An 18,003-nucleotide genomic window follows, 5' to 3' on the forward strand; every position below is an offset into this window, starting at 1 on the left:
TCGGCGTGCGGGTGGCGCGCCGGGCAGATCCCGGGGCGCAGGCGCTTGGCGGCGAGCCGTGCAAGTGCTTTTGTTGGAATCGCTCGCCGTGGCGTGCCGTATACCGATTTCCCCAACCCACTGCTCTCCGGATGTCGACTACAACTCCCATCAGCCCCTAGGTATTTATTTCAGCTAATTGAATAAACTTTGGTTTAATCTCCCAGGTTGTTGTGGTCTTCTGTTGGTTGACTAAGAAATGCTTGTGTAGATCCCTGCGTGCTTAAGGCTGTGAATGAACATAGAAATGAATTGATTATCGGTTAGAGCACAATCAGAAAATCCTGTAACTCCCCCAATAGTCCAGCCAATACAGCTTGTTTGTGCATGCTGGAAGCTGTGGGACTTTCGTCTGTCTAAAACCATGCCTAGCATTGCGCGTTTTAGTGTGTGATGTAATCACCAGTCAGTTCTAGTGTGCTCTATTTTTGTAATAAGTATGATGCCTTTCTCCTGGCAAGTAAATCAGAAATCTATGAGTTCATTTCCATTCAAGAGTGAAAGAGGTATTTATTTACCTCTTTAGTATTCAAGCAATTCCTAAGCTGTTCCTAATATACAAATTAATTTCACATTTAAAATGAAAGTTTAAAAGAACTCTAAGTAGATTTCCTTCCAACCTCTTCCAGATCTTTCATATTCTTCTTATAATCATAAGCTTGAAGGCCTACTCTAGTATTATTATTATTAATTTTATTATTCCTACTTGGAAGAAATGTTGCTGGCTTGAAATATAGCTAGTGAACAGGTGAGAACCATAAAATACAGCTTGATCCTGGCCTGTTTGGACCTAGTTTAAATTAACCATCGTTCCCCAAGTTCAGGTATAATGGGCAGAGAAGCAGAGGTGGAAGTATATAAGTTCAGGCTTGTCCATATAATGATAAACAATTGTTTAGCATTACATCCAAACTGGCCTGTATTTATTAAAAAATACATACAGGTTTATAAAGAAAATAAAATTTTACAAAAGATTTTAAAAGTCATTTTATTGCAAAACATAGAAAGTTGCCTTGATAGTAAGTTAATTTTACAGTTCCCAACAGTCCGAATTTTTTATTTGTATGAAGCTACACGATGATTACCAGATGTCAACATGGATGAAAAAGTTATTCCATAAGTTGAACTTAGTTCCTTCATACACTTTTCATATTGAGTATTCAATTTTATGACTTCTTTAAGAGCATATTTTAAATCTTCTATTTCATCAAAAAAATCCTGAAAAAGTAAATATCACACAGTCTTTTAGTTAATTGTACTTCCCAGTTACAAAAGTTATACCTTCCTGTATTCACCACTGAAGAAAATTTCTCTAAAAGACAAGAGCTTTAGAAATAACTCAAACAGTGTTTGTAAATCAGACTAAAGAATAAGAAGCTTATTCTTCAGCTTCTAATAGATCTAGGATCTTACCTTCTCACTACTGGATACTTTTGTCACCTGCAACAGAGGGGTTGCTTATTTGTTGTTATCATTTTGGAAAGACCAAAAAAGCATCTGTGCCAAAGTTTATAGAGTAATTTACTGAGAAGACTGTTCCAACCAAGTTTAAAGTAAAGTATTGAAGTCTTAAACCAAATAAATTCCTTCTTTTTAACTTTGTAAGCTGTACATACACTGAAAAAGATCAGATTCCAGCTTAGTGTCCTTTTTACCTCCTTTAGGGAGGGTTCTTGGAGCAGGGCCTTTGAATTGGGCCCAGACTTCAACTGGAAGAGGACAGGCATTATATGAGAATAATGGCCAGTCCCCATCAGCACTCTGGCTGCCCTATTTTGTACCAGCTGAAGTATCCGGACCACTTTTGAGGGCAGCCCCACGTAGAGCGCGTTACAATAATCCAACCGGGAGGTTACCAGAGCATGAATCACTGTTGCTAGGCTCTGCTTGTCCAGGTAAGGACGCAGCTGATGGAACAGCTGAAGCTGTAGGAAAGCACTCCTTGCCACCGCTGCCACCTGGGTTTCCAGTGACAGCTCTGGATCAAGGAGTGCTCCCAGGCTGCAGACCCTGTCCTTTAGAGGAAGTGCTACCCCATCCAGGACAAGGTCAAAATCACTTACCTGAAACCTTGGTCTGCCCACCAAGAGGACTTCCATGTTATCTGGATTGAGGCTCACTTTATTGGCCCTCATCAATCAAGCTGTATTTACACAATCTACTTCTCAGGCTAAAACACAGTAATTTCCATCTCCCTAAACTGAATCCTCACCACTTGCCAATTTTATTGTACGCAGATAATCTTGCATTATTATCCTATACAAAGGTAGGTTTGAAACTACTTTGTACTTAATGCTAATGCAATTTTTTTTCTGGACAACCAGCTAGCTATCAATTATAGTAACTCAAAGATCTTATTTTTTCAGAAGCACGTATATACAGAAAAGCTAGCCAGCCTTGGATAATCAAAGGGCATCGGATAGAGCAAGTGCATTCATTTCATTATCATAGGATTTCATTTTACAGTTTCTAGTACCTGGTCAATCCATCTCAATCACATTCTGGAAGGAATGTGATTCAGTTCACTTAGCTGCTATCTGAGGTTCTTTTTCCAGTCCAGGAGTTTATCGATCCCAACGGTATTGCAGGTTTACCAAGCAAAACTTTTGTCCTTTTTTTACTATACAGAATGCCTATTTGGATCTTAGCAGCTCTGACTAGACTGGACACAGCACTGGCTTCATTTTTATGTGTTGTCCTGCAAGCCCCTAAATCCATTCTCTTCTATGCCTTAGGGCAGCTGCAGAAACAAATTAAACTTGTTCTGCTAGGTTTAACCTTACTGCATCTTCTATTCAGCTGTCATTTATATTCTTCTGTGAAAGCAAGTTTTATACTGCCTTTCCTGATTAAATTCCCTCATTGCTCACATGATTATCTTTTGGCTGGTAGTGATAGGTTAGGTAAAGTTTGTCAGTGGTAAAGTTTATATTTGGTCTCCTTAAAATTATAGAGTTATGTATTTATTTTTTCTGAGTTTAAACATTAGTGGGGCTGTTGATATATATCAATATATTAATTTGTTTCACCAAAGTCTAGGGTTTGGGGCATGTAGGAGCTCTGCTTTTCAAACAGGAACATTTCACTTACATAATACAGTTAAAGAAAAATGGAACAAATGTGTAAAACTGTATTTTAGACTTTTATTTCCCTAACTGCATATTCAAAGTTATAATATAATTCCAGTCTAAATTATAAACTAACCTTAACTGGTCATATTACAAATTCAGTTCATAGAACTGTGAATGCAACAGAAGGCTGTAGATCTGCTGCTACATGTACGACTTCTTCCTGCCAAACAACTGCACAGCCCTATCAATGCTGAACTGACTTGGGAAAGGAACATGATAGAATCCTTCCCTGCCCAGCAATCAACAGCATCATGGCTTACAGTACAGATATTGGAATAATGGAAGTATAACACTGACTGTGGGCACAACAGTCTTTTCCTTCCACATCATATATTTTCTGTGTGTTGCTGGGATCCTTCTCTATATCATCTCAACCTAAAAATAAGTTACCTTGTCTAATGCGGCAAGCTCATTTCTCAACATTCTTCTTTCTTTGGATAGTGTTTCATTTTCCATCTTCAGACGCTGAATCTCATAAAGCAACTGGTCTATGATACAATTAAAATATTTTAAGTCAAAACTCATTGAAACATTAATCTTGTTATATATTTATACTTTTAAAATATTGTTGTATCTCCAGGCATTTTAAATCTTCCTATAAAAACCTATTTTGAGAAAGCATTGCTAGTATTAACTTCGATTAGCCAGAAACCTGAATGTTTTCATATAGTTTTAATTCTGCTTTACATTGCTTTTATTACATTGTTTTATAGATTCAGCTTACAGTCTGAGTCTATGAGTTGCTAAAGAGTCAAAGATCTCTGAAGACAGGGTGCATCTAATGGTCAGACTCTGGCACAATGCAGGAGGTTCTGAAGAGTAACTACTGTGGAAGTAAGATTTGTGTGTATAAAACTGAGATTATGCGGGGTTATGACTGTAATTAATAAATAAATAAAAGCCCAAACACACTGTTTTGCAAGACATGCTTTAACATCTATACTGGAAATTTCTATCTACTTCACTTACTGTAGGTTTATATAAAACATGAGCCAAGAGTAGCAGGAAAACATGTAAACCATGAAGCAGAATAACAACAGATAGCAAGAAATTCCTTGCAGGGGAAAAGGAATGGCCCCAGGTGATAGCAGTTATACTGGACTCATTCTTCATACAGAGCTGAGTAGAGTATAGTCACATCATTGAATGTTTATTTATTTTGAGCACGTCCTCCAAGGAGCTCAGGGCAACATACACAGTATCCATCCTCAGTTCTGTTTTAATCCCACCACAAAACTATGAAGTATGCCAGGAAGAAAGAAGCACAAACGCTCAAGGGCTGGTGTGTCAACATATATGAGAGCAAAGCATATTATTACCTAAATATTTGCAGGAACAGCTCCCCCTTCTTTTGCACATGCATTTGTGAGGTAATATTTTTTCCTCTGGCGCAACCTTTTTGTCCTTTTTTGACACCTTTTTGCTTTCTAACTCCTTTATCTTTTGGTTTGCTAACTGAAGTCGCTGTTCCAAATCATTAATTTTAACCTAAGATAAAATAGTAGAACAATTTTAATTAAGCAAGAAAATGACTGCATTTGAAAGCCAACATGGAAGTAAACTTTGTGCACCAATTCAGAATCATTATTCTTTATTTTCATCATGACAGAAAAGTCAGAATTTAATCTAAAGCAAAAAAAAAAGGGGGGGGTGAAGAAAGACCGGGATTGAAACAAGTAATGTCATTAACTCAATATACATGCAGTGTTGCATTATCCCCATCTTCTGTCAGTCAACTGGGTTCTACAAATGTAAATAAAGGCACAACTGAGCCAATATGTACCACAAAACAGATGGTGAGTAACAGCCAGGATGAAATCAACAACCATCTGTATGGCAGGAGCACATGCAGAACACTGGAATAAATGAACGATTTATATTCTAGATTCGGAATAAAGCAGATTCTGCCTTACAGGAGTGGAAGGCATATCGCACAGGCACGATCACTTTCTCCCCATTGTCTAATGTCATTTCCCTAATGTTAGAACCCTGATGCAGCATATTGGGTTCCACGAGCACTATTCTTCTTATGCACCAGTGGACAACATATGCTGTATTCTTAGATCGAAACTAAATTTTAATCAGTTCATGTTGTGCTGCTGCTTGCACATTTTTGTAAAAATGTGCCACTGCAACAGCTTTTCCATGACCGCATATTTGGATTCAAGCATTTTATCCACAAAAAATCTTCTTGCAGAGTTCTATTTCTGAGTCCGAAGAGCTATGATTGGGTAACAAGAGCTAAAAATAAAATGTGCCACGCATAAAAAAAAAACAATATTCAAATTAGGTTTTAAATTACCCAACACCTGAGTAATCCTGACCATTGCAATGCCAAACCAAAGAAAAAACATTTTATAGCTTTTCCAGAAAGCATATTTTGATGTACTTCTAGAAGAGAGTAGCACTATTATGGGTAACCAAAGAAAACACCTCTTTGCATGCCCTTGCAGTTCAAATATGGCACATGGATGTTATTGTTAAGGACACACTTAGTTAACCTTAATAATAATGGCATGTAAGAAAGATAGGTAATTTATAATAACAACCCAATGGAATTGCAGTTGACAAATGCAGCAGGGCTGACAAATAACTTGTCTTGTAGCTATTGCTTTAGCATAAATATGGTAAGTAGCATGCAGACATACATTAAAATATATTTTTAAAAGTTACATCAGCAAATTATTTGACCAAATCTTACAGAAAGTGTTGCGATCGTTTCACTTTGTCCTTGGTTTGCTTTTAATTCTTTATTATACTTTTTCTGCAGATTACTATACATCTGGCGTACTCTAGAAAATATGCAAAAATCAGAAAGCATCACACACTTTCCAAATACAGGTTTAGGGTGCTTCCAGGCAGGGTAGCACTAACAATCAAAAGGCACTGTGTATCTATTATGTCTTCCCCTCCATATCTGATTTTTTGTGAAAATAAAAAGAAATATGATACTGGTGAGGAAATACAGAGCAGTGGGAAGATAGTGTCACTTAGACCAACCATTCAGAAAAGGACATTTGTGATGAGGCAGAGCGAATGCACAATAAAAGCCTTGCTAGGAAGCACCCACATGTTCTTGTCCATATCCTACTCAAAAAGAACTAAAGATGCCTAGTAGCAGCACTTGGCGGACTATGTTACTATATGTAAAATGTTCTGGTTTTGTTTTAGAAAAACTACAGGGTAAGAATGAGAACATTTATGGAGGTGGCAGGTCAGGCTGAAGATGACAGAGGTGAAACTGACAAACCAGTAGGCAAGTTAGAGGCCTCAGTAAGAGCCAGAGATGGGCTAGTAAGCTCCAAGCAGCCACCAGCAAACCAACACTGACTACACTTTCAAGCTGGAGCTGGATTCAACTGTCTTTGATAATGAAGCTCTCAGGATTACAGCTCTCCAGGTTTTTTGGACTACCTGTAAATCTCCCAGAACTGCCTGCCAGTATGGCCAATAGTTAAAAATGTGGGAGTTAACATTCAAATCATCCAGAGATCTATTTCTAGCTCTATCCCACTAGCTCTCCAATGGATGCTGGGATACTTTCAGATGGAGGGCTCCTAACATGAGCAGTTAGAAACATGATACTGTTATTCCATTTTGGCCTTCTTAGCAGATTTTTCTGATAAGAGACAGAAGTAGTGATAAGAAAACATGGGAAAGGTACAAACTAAAGATGATATCATCTGAACTTTATATAAAATTCCATGAATGGGACAGCGCAACTGAACAATACAATTGTTACTCTCTCTCAGAAAAAAAGAGAATCTTAACACTAGACATTCTGATTCACATTTATAGCATGGCCTAACAAATGAAAGCGACATCAGTTCAGTTGTCTAAATTCTCATTATAAGGAAATGTGGTAAGTCACAGCACAAATTGGATAAATCCACTGTCAATATCGTATTCAATACAGGAGCTAGACTTGCTTTTTAGAATTGGAAAGTGATTATTTTTGATATCATGGGCTGCGATAATATGTGTACTTACATGGGAACTTATCTCACAGAACACAAACTGTTTGAATAAATATACACAGGATATGTAATAAAGATATATATAGAACTATCTCGGCAAAGCCTTTTAAGATTTCCACACTCACATTCTTTATTCTTTATTTTTTCTTTCTCTTTAGTTATGAAAGTAGTTGCTATGTTGGTCTATTATTTATTAACTATTGTATCATTGTATTTCATATGCTATTTTAATCACTGTAAGCCATCCTGAGCCATTCATTGGAAAGGGCAGGATATAAATGTTTTAAATAAATAAATAAAGCTTACCTAGCATTTTCCTTTACTATTGCATTTTCCTTGAGGTAAATCCCATCACCTCTATGGTATAAGTGGTTTTCTGTTTGAACTGGCACACTAAATTAAACAAACACAATAACTTAAAATCTCTTTGGTATGAACAGATTTTACTAACATAAAGATATATTCTGTCTTATGATCAGCAAAAGTTGTTCAGGAACAGTTGAAAAGCAAAGTGACAGTTCAGTTGTTATGCTTCTTTCAAGGCAAAACTGAAATCATTCATACAGGAAGAACTATTTGTAATAAATCATTATTTTTTTTCCTACCAGAGCATTTAAAGATGCAATTCTAAGTACATTTTCCTGGATTAAGACCTATTGTCCAGCATGTCAGAGTGTTTGTTACACAAATAAACATAACTTTGCAGACCAACTAGCTATAAGGATTCCATTACAAAATAGTTAGCATACTACACACACAAAGCATGTTACAGCATGTTAAGCCAGCCTGGCAAAAGGTACACTGTCTTATTTACAACTATAAATATCTTCTAAAAAATATCAAGACATATTATCATGGCAGTATTAGTATGTAGACTGACCCTCAGCTTAACCATCGAATTTGTCAGTGGTTCCAAGTGAATTCAAATCCCGCACTGCATAGATAGGTTACAAACAAGGCTGACAATTAATATGAAGAATAACCACAGGTTCTACATGCAAAACAACCTTTGGGATGCCGAAGCAATACATATCCATTCTTACTCTCTCTTTGTGACAAAGGCTGGTATTAACGTCTGTTGTACATGCAGTTCTTTCTGTAACTGTGCCAAGTCATATTCCAACTGCTTGTTTTTTAGTCGTGTATGCCTCAGCTTTTTAAGCAGCAGCTGATTTTCTTGACTGAGCTGGAAAAGTGAGATTTTTTCTAAGTTTAGGAAGAGGTGAAGGTCAGTTGCCTAATGCAATCTAATAACTCACACTGCATGAAGCAAAATGGTGAAAATTATCTTTATTCATCATATAACAAATTATATGACAGCCAGTCAACATTATGGAGTCAAGTCCACAGCTTAACGATGATCTGTGGGCGATCTAAAAATTCTGGAACCCCCCTTTTCTAGACAGACAGCCACCATCACCCTATCTTACAATAGCAGGGGGAAAATGGTTTGTACAGTGTAGAAACACCTATTGTTAGTTACAACAGCTTTAAGTTTGCTTACTTCACTTCTCCCTTGGGCATTTGGGAAGACTACTGTATTAAGAAACTGCATAAGTAAGCAATAACTACATGTATTTTCCTTAAGGTGCCACTCCCCCGCCCTTTTATACAGTTTATATTCTTTTTACAGCTATATTAAAGGAATACAGATGCAGGATTTTCCCAGCACTGGATGGACAAGGGGTTAAAGCTGGGGAGTGGGGGGGGGGGGGGATCAAGTGAAACATACCTTCTTTGGGGACTTTATCTATTTGATTTATATTCCATCCAATAAACCATAGGCTTTCTGAGCGGCTTACATATAATCAATTCCACAAACCAATGCAATAAAATCATCAAATGCAATAAAAGCAGTAACAATAAAATCAGTAAGACCAACCAAGGAATAACAATTAATAATACTAATTAAATATATTGCACCTTGAGCTACAATGTTCCCAGAATGGCTTTGCTGTCCTAAAATTGACAATAAGAACTATTTTAAAATAGCAAAAGAAAAAAGTAAAGCAGCACAAACCTTACTTAAGCCATTAAAATATTTTAACTACCTAGGAGAATAAACAAGGTTTCTGTCTAGGACCAAAAGAGTAACCATTCTTCTTTAGAAAATGCCAGAAGCAGAGGGATACACTCGAGAGGATTCCACCAGCAACTTGCGGGGTCACTTGGCCAAATGAGCTCCTCTGCAGATGACTTCACTGCAGACAGGTTAATGTAGATTCTGAATTGTGCAACTGACAACCTGGACTCTGCCACGCAGGGACAGCAAGAGGAGGAGCGATGGCATTCCTGAGATCGGAGAAGCGCCGAAGCACGGTGCAACTCATTCTAGAGCAGGATCCCCAACCTGGTGACCCCCAGATGCTCTGGCCACAATTCCCAGGACCGCCTAGGTAGCTGCCAGTGGCAGACCAGCACATCTGGATGGCGCAAGGCTGAGGAAGTCCGCGTTAAATGCCAGCTCCAACGGAAGCGTGTGTATTCACCGGCAAAAGCCTCTTGAAGCTCCGCCGGGGCCCAGATAAGCCGCCTCTTGCCACTCACTTGGAGGCACCTGTGAACGGAGGGCAGCGCCATCCACTCCTCCTGCCACACCGAGTATCCGCGGACAGGTTTAAGCGGTCCCACCCCCTCGCACGACGACACAAGCAACGGGGCGGAGCGCGTGGAGTCTGAGCGGCGACCCACGGGCGGCCCGTTCCTGCGGCCTTCGGCTTCAACGGCTTAAGCCAGCAGGCCCGTTAACCACGGGAAAAGAACCTCGAGCAAAAGCGCCCCCCCCCCCCGCGGGCCGGCTCTCCCGCTGCCTGCGCGCCCCGCCACTGGGGACGGAAGGGTTAAGGTCAGCACCCCGCGGGCGACCGCCTCTTTTTTGCCCGCCCCCCAGAGTATTTCAAAGTTCTGCGATTTTACAGGCGCTCTTGGCAGCCATCATGCACACACGGGAGTGGAAGAGCGCGAATAATGTGTGTTAGGTTGAGGAACAGAAGCCCGTGACGTTGCCACCACGTGACTGTAGCTTAAGGTCCCCCTTCGGAACTTCCGCTTCAGAGTTTCCATGGCGACCGAGCACAGAACTGATTGGTCTCCTCGTCGCCGTCGTCGCGGGCGTTGGGGATGGGAGTCCGTTGCGCTGAAGGGTCGTTGGGCTCGTATGCAATTTCGAATCCCCCGTACGTGGTACAGAAAGCGGGCATGAACGAGTAGTAGTTCCCAGAGTGTGCGCAGGGACTGTGGCTATAAAGTCTGCAGTTTCCAAGCCCGTCTCAGAATGGAGAGCTACAGATCGAATTAAGTAGCTATGTGTAATCGGATACTTGCACCTATCAGTAACGATTTCATTTAGCGTGAGGTTGGTTTAGACAGGGAAAAGGCGGCAATGTCGAGCACGCTGCAGCCAGGCTAACTGTAAGTTTGCATACCTGCTTCAGTCTGCAAATCTACATTTGGATACTGGATCTAAAAAGGGCAAGACTCATGGATACAACGTAACCCACAATTTTAGATTGCTTCCCACATCACCTGCTTTTTGTATCAACTAACATGGTGAGGAGTTCTGGAGAACTTTGCATACTTGGTGGCATATTGGTAGGTCCTAAGAAACGTATTACTCAAATTTGAGGTATTTTTTTTCTCCTGGACTGCCATGGTTGTCTTTTGGATGAAGAAATACATAAGCATTTGTATAATCAAACATGACAAAATATCAAAATTGAAGGGGGTGTACGAAGTGACTTTCATATCATTCTTTAAGCCTGGATTAAGCCCGATCTAAATACAATCATAGGCTTGTGTAATGAAAGCAGTTCGTACTTAGAACTGCCATTGACATACTGTGGAAGTTGATAAAAATTCCACCAAGCCCTGTTCAGTGAGAATTCCTGCAGTTCAAATAAGCTGTCTGAGAACAAACTATAGGAAAACAGGAGCAGTCCAGCTCTGCTGGCCTAGACATGATCTGCTCCTCATCCAAATTTTGTCAGAGGTAAGGCAGGTGGAGGACCAAGAACAAACCAGGATGGAATTGTTCTCCAAGACATCCAGAACTTCCATAGACAATCAGGCATAATATGAAAGAGTAATTCCCCTGTTTAAGCATGGAAAAAGTCTGGCCCTGGTGACACTGTAATCAACTTCATTGAAACTTGTTTGCAAGCTATTTTTGCTACATAAAACACATTAAAAACACTTTGTTCCAAGATGTTGTATACATTAGATAAAATTGTTCACAACAGGAATGAATAAAAGCAAACAGGTTGCTAAACATTTTGTATGATAACACATTATGTAAATAAAACTACCACTTACTTTTCTGCAGGCTAACAAAATGGCCCAGTTTTTGTTTTGTTTTGTTTTTTCAAGATAAACTATAAAAGACTACTATTGAAATCTTGATCTAATCAATAGTAACAAATTTAACCTCACAATAGTCAGATACAAAAACTTGTATAGTTCTCAATTAACCTAATACAGAATTTTCAAGCTTTTAGCTATTTAAAGTGCAATCAAATGCATGTTTAGACTGGATAATATGCTAGAATGAGATATTGCAGGCTTGGGAATGTTGGGAGCAACCGGGGTTTTTTCTGTCTAAACATGCAGCAGATTGCAAAATAGCTTTAGGCATGTTATTCTTAACATACATACATGCTTTAAAATTTCCAGGAAGCTAATATATGTTTCGCCTTGATCTCACACGGTCTGCTTAGCTCTTTATTATTCAATAACCGTATCACATAGAAAACCACAAAGAAAGTGAAATAGATCAGAACACACTCTACAATAGACTACCCAAATTGGTACTCTCCAGATGATTTGAACTTGAGCTCTCATCAACTCCAACCTTTTACCAATGGTCAATGTGTTGACCATTGTACAGCCTGGTCCACACAAGGCACCTCTCTTTAGATTTAGAGGGAAGAAGCATATTCCCCTTTATCTGTGGCTCTATTCAAGCCAGGGGAATCCAAAGTTAAGGCATAAGATAAACTTGTCATGTTCTCCCAATTATTGCCAAAATTATCAAACCATTGTTTGTTCAGATTTATTTATTACAGCATATCATATGATACTTAGAATGTTGATGCTGTTCCTGATTTTTATTTTAATATCTTTTCTTTATAGTATATGCTTGAACTGCATTATTTTTGTGTGGAAGCCCTCATGGTAGAAAATTGGGGTAGAAATGTTTTAAATAAATATATACCCTCATGATAAGTCTGTTGGTTCATAAATTCACTTAGGTTGTTGAGTGGAGCCATTTCACTGTTCAAGGAAAAGTAACAAAATGAAGAAAATCATGCATGGAAATTAGCAATTACATAGCACCATCACCACAAAAATAAAAACAGAGAATAGGAGGCAATCGGGAGAGAGTATTCAAGAGGCAGCTAAAGGGCTGTTCCATAATTAGTAATAAATCAGACTGAAAAATGTGGACATTTTAGACAGTTATCCCTTGTATGTCTGTTCTGAAGGAAATCCTAAGGCTTATGGCCAGATAAGTGTGTATAGGATTGCAGTCTTTATCACTGCTGAGAATCTTCACTGCAGGACCTACTTGTGCATAGACATTATACTAGGATTTTCTCGGCAATAGACAAAGTTAATATTGCAGGATTTTGCAGGTTAATATTTCAGTTTGTGCTTATGAGGAACCACCATTTTAATTCCACTTCAAGATTGTTACGGAAAAGCATGCCTCAGCAGTGCTAATGGTCTCTAGCATGAAAGTGCCATTCCAGGGAAAAGGGCTGCTTTGGCTCTGGCTCAGGTTCTTCCTATATTGGTTGTTCTTTTGTTTGAATCCTCTGCACCAGACTTTCCCAAGCTGGTGCCTCCATCTTCCCAAGACAGCATGGACATGGTGGGAGTTGTAATCTAACATATCTGAAGGGCACGAGGTTGGAGAAGGTTGGTTAATACAGCCAAACCCTTGGCTCCTGCTCTTCTTAGTAAGTATTATTCTGATTAGAATACCCTCCTGATTTCAGTTTCTGCTTGTATATTTCTTTATGTATTAAATGTATGCTCTACATCCCTATTCAAAATAGTGCTCAAGACACCTACAATTAAATACAAATAATATGACAAGTTAATTAAAGTATTAAAACTATCAAATAAAAACATATTTGATTTTAAAAATCAGAAAGAAAAAAAGAAAGAACACAATTCAGCAGACTGAAATATTTTTCAGCTGCAAGTCAGCTGAACCATTCTGCATAGTGTACAGTTACTGTGAAAGATGTCAATTGCTGCCTGAGGATCACCACATTGATTTCAGCTTACAGATGCTTCACCTTTCTCTGACCCTGGGATTCATTTATGGTTTTGGATGGCTGAATTGACTATAATGTGTTCCAGATGGCACAGAAAACACTGGCATGTATTCGTTTTGTACAGGAAAATAGTGTATCACAGGAAAGGAAGGAAACATCATACCAGTTAAAAGGAAATGAATGTCAGTTTCAGTTCTTTTGAGACAGAAAAGTTTGCCTTTTCATAACGTTTTCACTTAAATTAGAATATAAAAATATAATGTGCATTCATTCTCCAGATGGTAGAAACTACAGAAAGATGGATAAACAAGTGGATTTCAGCAGTGTAGGTGATAGATTTTGGAGGGCCCTTAAGCAAAGATTTGGTAAGTGTCATTGCCCTCCAGAAGCAACACATGTTGGCCATTATCATATCTTTATGGTATGATAATGTCTCCCTCTGAGCATCCCACTGCCAAGAAAGACAGGGCAACTGTGGTCCCTTTCCTTCACTTTTGTCACTGCTACTAAGGATAGCATGGATTTTCTGTGGCAAGAAAAGCAGCCCCAGTGATGGGAAAACATGGGAGCATTAGGAAGAGAAGACCATCCTCTCTGAAGCCTCCAGACAACATGACCATGAGGTTTTTGGCAATTGCACAAAACATGACAGTCATCTTGGAGAGAGAGCGCGCAGGTGAACAGGCAGCAGCAGCAGCCAACAGCAGTGAGGTGGTCAACAGTTGAGCCCCTTGCTGGGATATGGGCATGGGCAAGTGCCCTATCATGGCGGCTCTGCCACTGCCCTTCAACATTCAGGTTCATCAAAGTAACTCTGTTTTTACTGAGCATTTAAAATGAGCATTATCACTTAGAAGTGGAGTTATGAAAGTGGGTAGTTATGAAAGCTTTACTTAGAGGTTATGAAAGTAGATTAGGGTACAGTCCAACAACTAATAAACAACTGCATTTCATGCTGAACTAACCTGAATTGCTCAGATAAAAGTAATTTGAAATGACTGAATGCCACTGAGCTATGCTTCTTTTTTCAGAATCCTTTGGATGGTACCCAATAGACCGTACCTACTGTTAGTCTAATAGAAATCCCATTGATTTTGGTGGATCTATTCTAAGTAGGACTAATTTGGATACAACTCTTACCATTTAACTAACATGATGCAGGAACTTCTTGGGTTATGATACAACCTTTCAGAATGTACTTTCAAGTTTACCATAAACAATAGTCCAAAAAATACTGCATTGATGCTTGCTAATACTAAAATTAGAAAAGTTCCTTATTAGGAACTGTCTGTGATTCAGCATAATATAATGAATAAATATTTACCTATTATTCACAAGCTGATCCTACAACTTCTACACGGTGAAGAAAACATAAAAAGTTCTCTACAAACCCAGACTTCATGCTCTTATGAGTAACAAGCTATTATAATTCTGGTTTACACAGAATATTCACAAATCATGCTTCAACTTGAAACCTGAGGTACACAAGTATGTTTGCTGCAGTAGGGAAAGGACTTTGGGATTATTTATTTATTTTTATTAAAACATTTTTATGCCGCCCCATTCGCCAAAGCCTCGGGGCGGCTTACAACATTAAGTTAAAAAATAATTATAGCATTAATTATTAGTGTAAGATCATGCAGTATCACACAAACAAGGAATGGATACATCAGCTTGGCAAGGAATGGATGCATGAGAGCTTGCTACTAATGAACAGTATATAAAAGCTTAAATAAACAAATACATTAGTATCTCTTAAAAATAATAATGAGAATGGATATATTAATATCCCTTTGAAGTGTGTGTGAGAAGGAGCATGTTTCTCTTTGTAATTTGCTTAAAATACAAATCAAAAATTTCCCACATAGAATGGGGCAAGGTCTTCAAGAACATGCTTACCTAAGATGGCCTTGCTTCATATTTCTGATGTGCAGGAAATTTCTAATTTGTGATTAGCTTTACTTGGGCATGTAGTCAAGGCAGACACAAGCCAGAGACCTGTTTATTTCATAGGCAGAACAACAGTAAATGTACTTCTTCCGTCCTTGCACTCTGTCTTCTGGAAAGACAGTGCCTCATAAAACTATTTTGGTAAGCATTTGTAAAGCAGAAAGAACAAGCAAATTACACTCCAAATAAAACTGATGTTCCAATGTAGGTCTTGACTATGTTATGTTTTCTGTAATATTCTTCCTCTCTTTCTAAAATTTAAGGAACAGAATTAACCAATATTGCTGCCCATGTTCAGTGGGGTCTGCTTCTGAGTTTATGCATATGTTTTGGGGGTTGTCTTTTCTTCTGTTTAAACATGCATACGCTTATGCAAGGTTAGATTTTTTAAAAGGCCTACAAATCCCCCCACCCCAGGCCCCGGCCAGCTGATTGGGGCATGCCGGGAGTTTCTGTGTAAAGTTACATAGCATCGCGCTCTTCCTCTTTTGCAAAATCTGAGGATCAGATTTAACCGATATTGCTCGCCCATGTTCTTGCTCTGCATAGAAAATAAAACCGTGCCATGCTTTCGAACGCCAGGTGGCCTAGCTTTGCCTTCAGCCCATTTGGCTGGTAAATTATCGTCGGCACCACCATCAGAGCGCTATTCTGCGGCTCGGAAGAAACTGTCCCGCGAAGACGTGCGCAGAGCTCGCTGCAACTTCGAAGGGTGCGGAGGGAGCCAGGCGGGCTGCGCCCCGCTCCTCCAGGGCAGGGGGCGCGTGTTGCGAAAAAGACGCCGGGGCTTCCCGCGAGCCACGTCCCGCGCGGTGCACGATCGCGCAGCCGAGCGCAGGATCTTGGACCGCGAGCGGGACCCGGCCCCGACAGCGCCCGCCGCCCCGCACGGCGTCCTAAAATGGGCACCCGCCCGCCGCGGGGGCCGGGGCCGAGGGCGGCCGCGGCGCGCTTCGACGGGCAGACAGCGCCGTCACTGGGCCGCGGGGCGGCGCCTCGCTCCCTCCTCCCAGGGGCAGGGCGAGCCGAGGAGGGGAGCGGGCCGCGGCGGCGAGCAGGAAGGGCGCTGCGCGGCGCCTCAAGCGAGCAGGTGCTCCGCCTCCCCGCGGCGGAAGCGGCGCGCGGCCCGGCCGCCCGGAGGAAGGAGCCTCCGCTTTCCCCGCAGCCGCTCCGGTGCCGCAAGCGCTCCAGCGGGGAGAGGACGGGCGCGCCGCGCGGAGCAGCCATGAAGCCCAGCGCGGGGCGCGGGGCGGCCGCCGGCGGTGCCGACGACCCCTGGAAGGAGTGCGTGGAGGTGGCGGTGCAGCTGGCGCTCCGGGCGGGACAGGTGAGCGGCGGCGGCGGCGGGCGCGCGGCGCTCCTCGCGAGCAGGCGGTGCGCGCCGGGGGAGGAGAGCCCGGCCAGGGGGCGACATCCTCTCCGTCCCGCAAGCTCCGCCCCCGCCCAGCTTGAGGGTATCTGAGGAAGCTCCCAAAATGGATCTTCGCCCCCTTCCCCTTTAAGGTCTGTGCGTGTTCTTGCCATCCGCTGGCACGCAAAGGGCAGCCCGTCCGTTCGTGTGCACAGATCTGACAGCTGCACATGCCGATTTGGCAGCGAGTCCTGTTCAATTCCGGTTTTGATTTGTCTTTTATGACTATTTTGTTCCTCTGCAAAGAATCCAAGGCAACTTATATGGTTCTCCTCCTTTTCTCCATTTGATCCTGACTACAGCCCTGTGAAGTGGGTTAGGGGAGTCAGTTCCAAAGTCATCTGGTGACCTTCGTGGTCAAGTGGAGACCAGAACCCAGCTCTCCCAAGTTTTCTTCTGAACTGCTCTGACCACTGTGAAACACTGCCTCTTTCTATACTACAGTGGTTCTTTCACATTCTCCAGTAAACGTGCATAGGGATCAAACATAAGTACATTTTTCAGAAATGGTTCCAACTGGGTCAGGTCAACTGAAGGGAGAGGGAAAAGCTGCTTTAATTTTTCTAGAGGTCGCAGAAAGTAGCCCACTTGAAAATATTTTAGAATATCAAAAGTGGAGTTGTAATCACACTTTTATATAAGAAAAGACCATTGTGCAGTGTGTGTTTTAATCTGAAAGAGTCAGATGTAATGGTGTATCTGTAGTAGTTAAGAGAAAATTTTGTTAATGTTCAACAGAAGTTTAGGTAATGTTCTGTAGTTCTGAACTGACTTGTTTTTCTGCTGTTTTTCAGCTTTGGATACTTTTGCTGTGTAGGCAAATGTTAGAATGTATCCATTTGAGTAACAAGAGTATACCCACTAAGAAAAGTCTCAGTGAACAAAACATGATTTGTAGAAACCAGTCTTAATGGGAAAAATGCACTAGTAGTGAAGATTGTGTGTGTGTGGTATTCATGTAAATGGAATTAAATTAATATAATGCCTCCGGCCCACACACAAGTAAACAAACTGATGAGAATTAAGTGCAGAATGCAAAATATCAATTGAAGTTTTGACTGCAAGTTCTATTGCCTTCATTTTTTTTAACCCAAACATGTAGCTAGAGTGATTCTATATGTAATCATTCTCCAGGCCAAGTTCCCAGATTTCTTTATAGGGAAATGAAGTTCTGAAAATGGAAGGTTGTACTAAAGCGGAAGTTACAGGAAAGC

At 40.7% G+C, this 18,003-nt stretch overlaps 2 protein-coding genes across 5 annotated transcripts in view; one reads left to right on the forward strand and one right to left on the reverse strand.

Annotated features, from left to right (window-relative positions):
- Positions 1-1,010: 1,010 nt before the first annotated feature.
- Positions 1,011-9,912, reverse strand: LOC123021658 (centrosomal protein of 290 kDa-like). 2 transcript variants are annotated; one of them, XM_044426632.1, is made up of 7 exons: positions 9,695-9,912; positions 8,191-8,333; positions 7,454-7,540; positions 5,872-5,962; positions 4,490-4,658; positions 3,561-3,658; positions 1,011-1,257 (listed from the first exon to the last, which is right to left on the reverse strand). In XM_044426632.1, the coding sequence occupies exons 1-7, from the start codon at positions 9,725-9,727 to the stop codon at positions 1,096-1,098; spliced, it is 783 nt and encodes a 260-aa protein (XP_044282567.1). In that variant the 5' UTR covers positions 9,728-9,912; the 3' UTR covers positions 1,011-1,095. The 2 variants fall into 2 exon arrangements, with proteins under 2 accessions (XP_044282567.1, XP_044282569.1); XM_044426634.1 differs by lacking the exon at positions 1,011-1,257 and adding an exon at positions 1,265-1,479.
- A 6,639-nt stretch (positions 9,913-16,551) lies between these two features.
- The window catches only part of IMPA2 (inositol monophosphatase 2), a 27,228-nt gene continuing 25,776 nt past the window's right edge, over positions 16,552-18,003 (forward strand). For 2 of the 3 annotated variants that reach the window (XR_006414341.1, XM_044426388.1), the window contains exon 1: positions 16,555-16,705. Coding sequence is in view for 2 of the 3 variants with exons in the window: in XM_044426388.1 (XP_044282323.1) it covers positions 16,604-16,705 (102 nt within the window). In the remaining variant the exon portion in view is untranslated. Of the gene's footprint in view, positions 16,706-18,003 lie in introns of all 3 variants that reach the window. The other variant, XM_044426387.1, reaches the window with a different exon arrangement.

This window comes from Varanus komodoensis, unplaced genomic scaffold (genome assembly GCF_004798865.1).
Source record: "Varanus komodoensis strain SLA01 unplaced genomic scaffold, ASM479886v1 scaffold17, whole genome shotgun sequence".
In the NCBI taxonomy this organism is placed as follows: Eukaryota; Metazoa; Chordata; class Lepidosauria; order Squamata; family Varanidae; genus Varanus; species Varanus komodoensis.

What these genes read in the sequence shown, in the direction of transcription:
- LOC123021658 (XM_044426632.1), bottom strand. Translation starts at nt 9,727, where the DNA reads ATGGCGCTGCCCTCCGTTCACAGGTGCCTCCAA. An exon ending in ATAGTAAAGGAAAATGCTAG is followed by an intron (nt 5,963 to 7,453) that starts GTAAGCTTTATT and finishes CATATTTTCTAG; the next exon opens with AGTACGCCAGATGTATAGTA. An exon ending in AAACGATCGCAACACTTTCT is followed by an intron (nt 4,659 to 5,871) that starts GTAAGATTTGGT and finishes ATTTTATCTTAG; the next exon opens with GTTAAAATTAATGATTTGGA.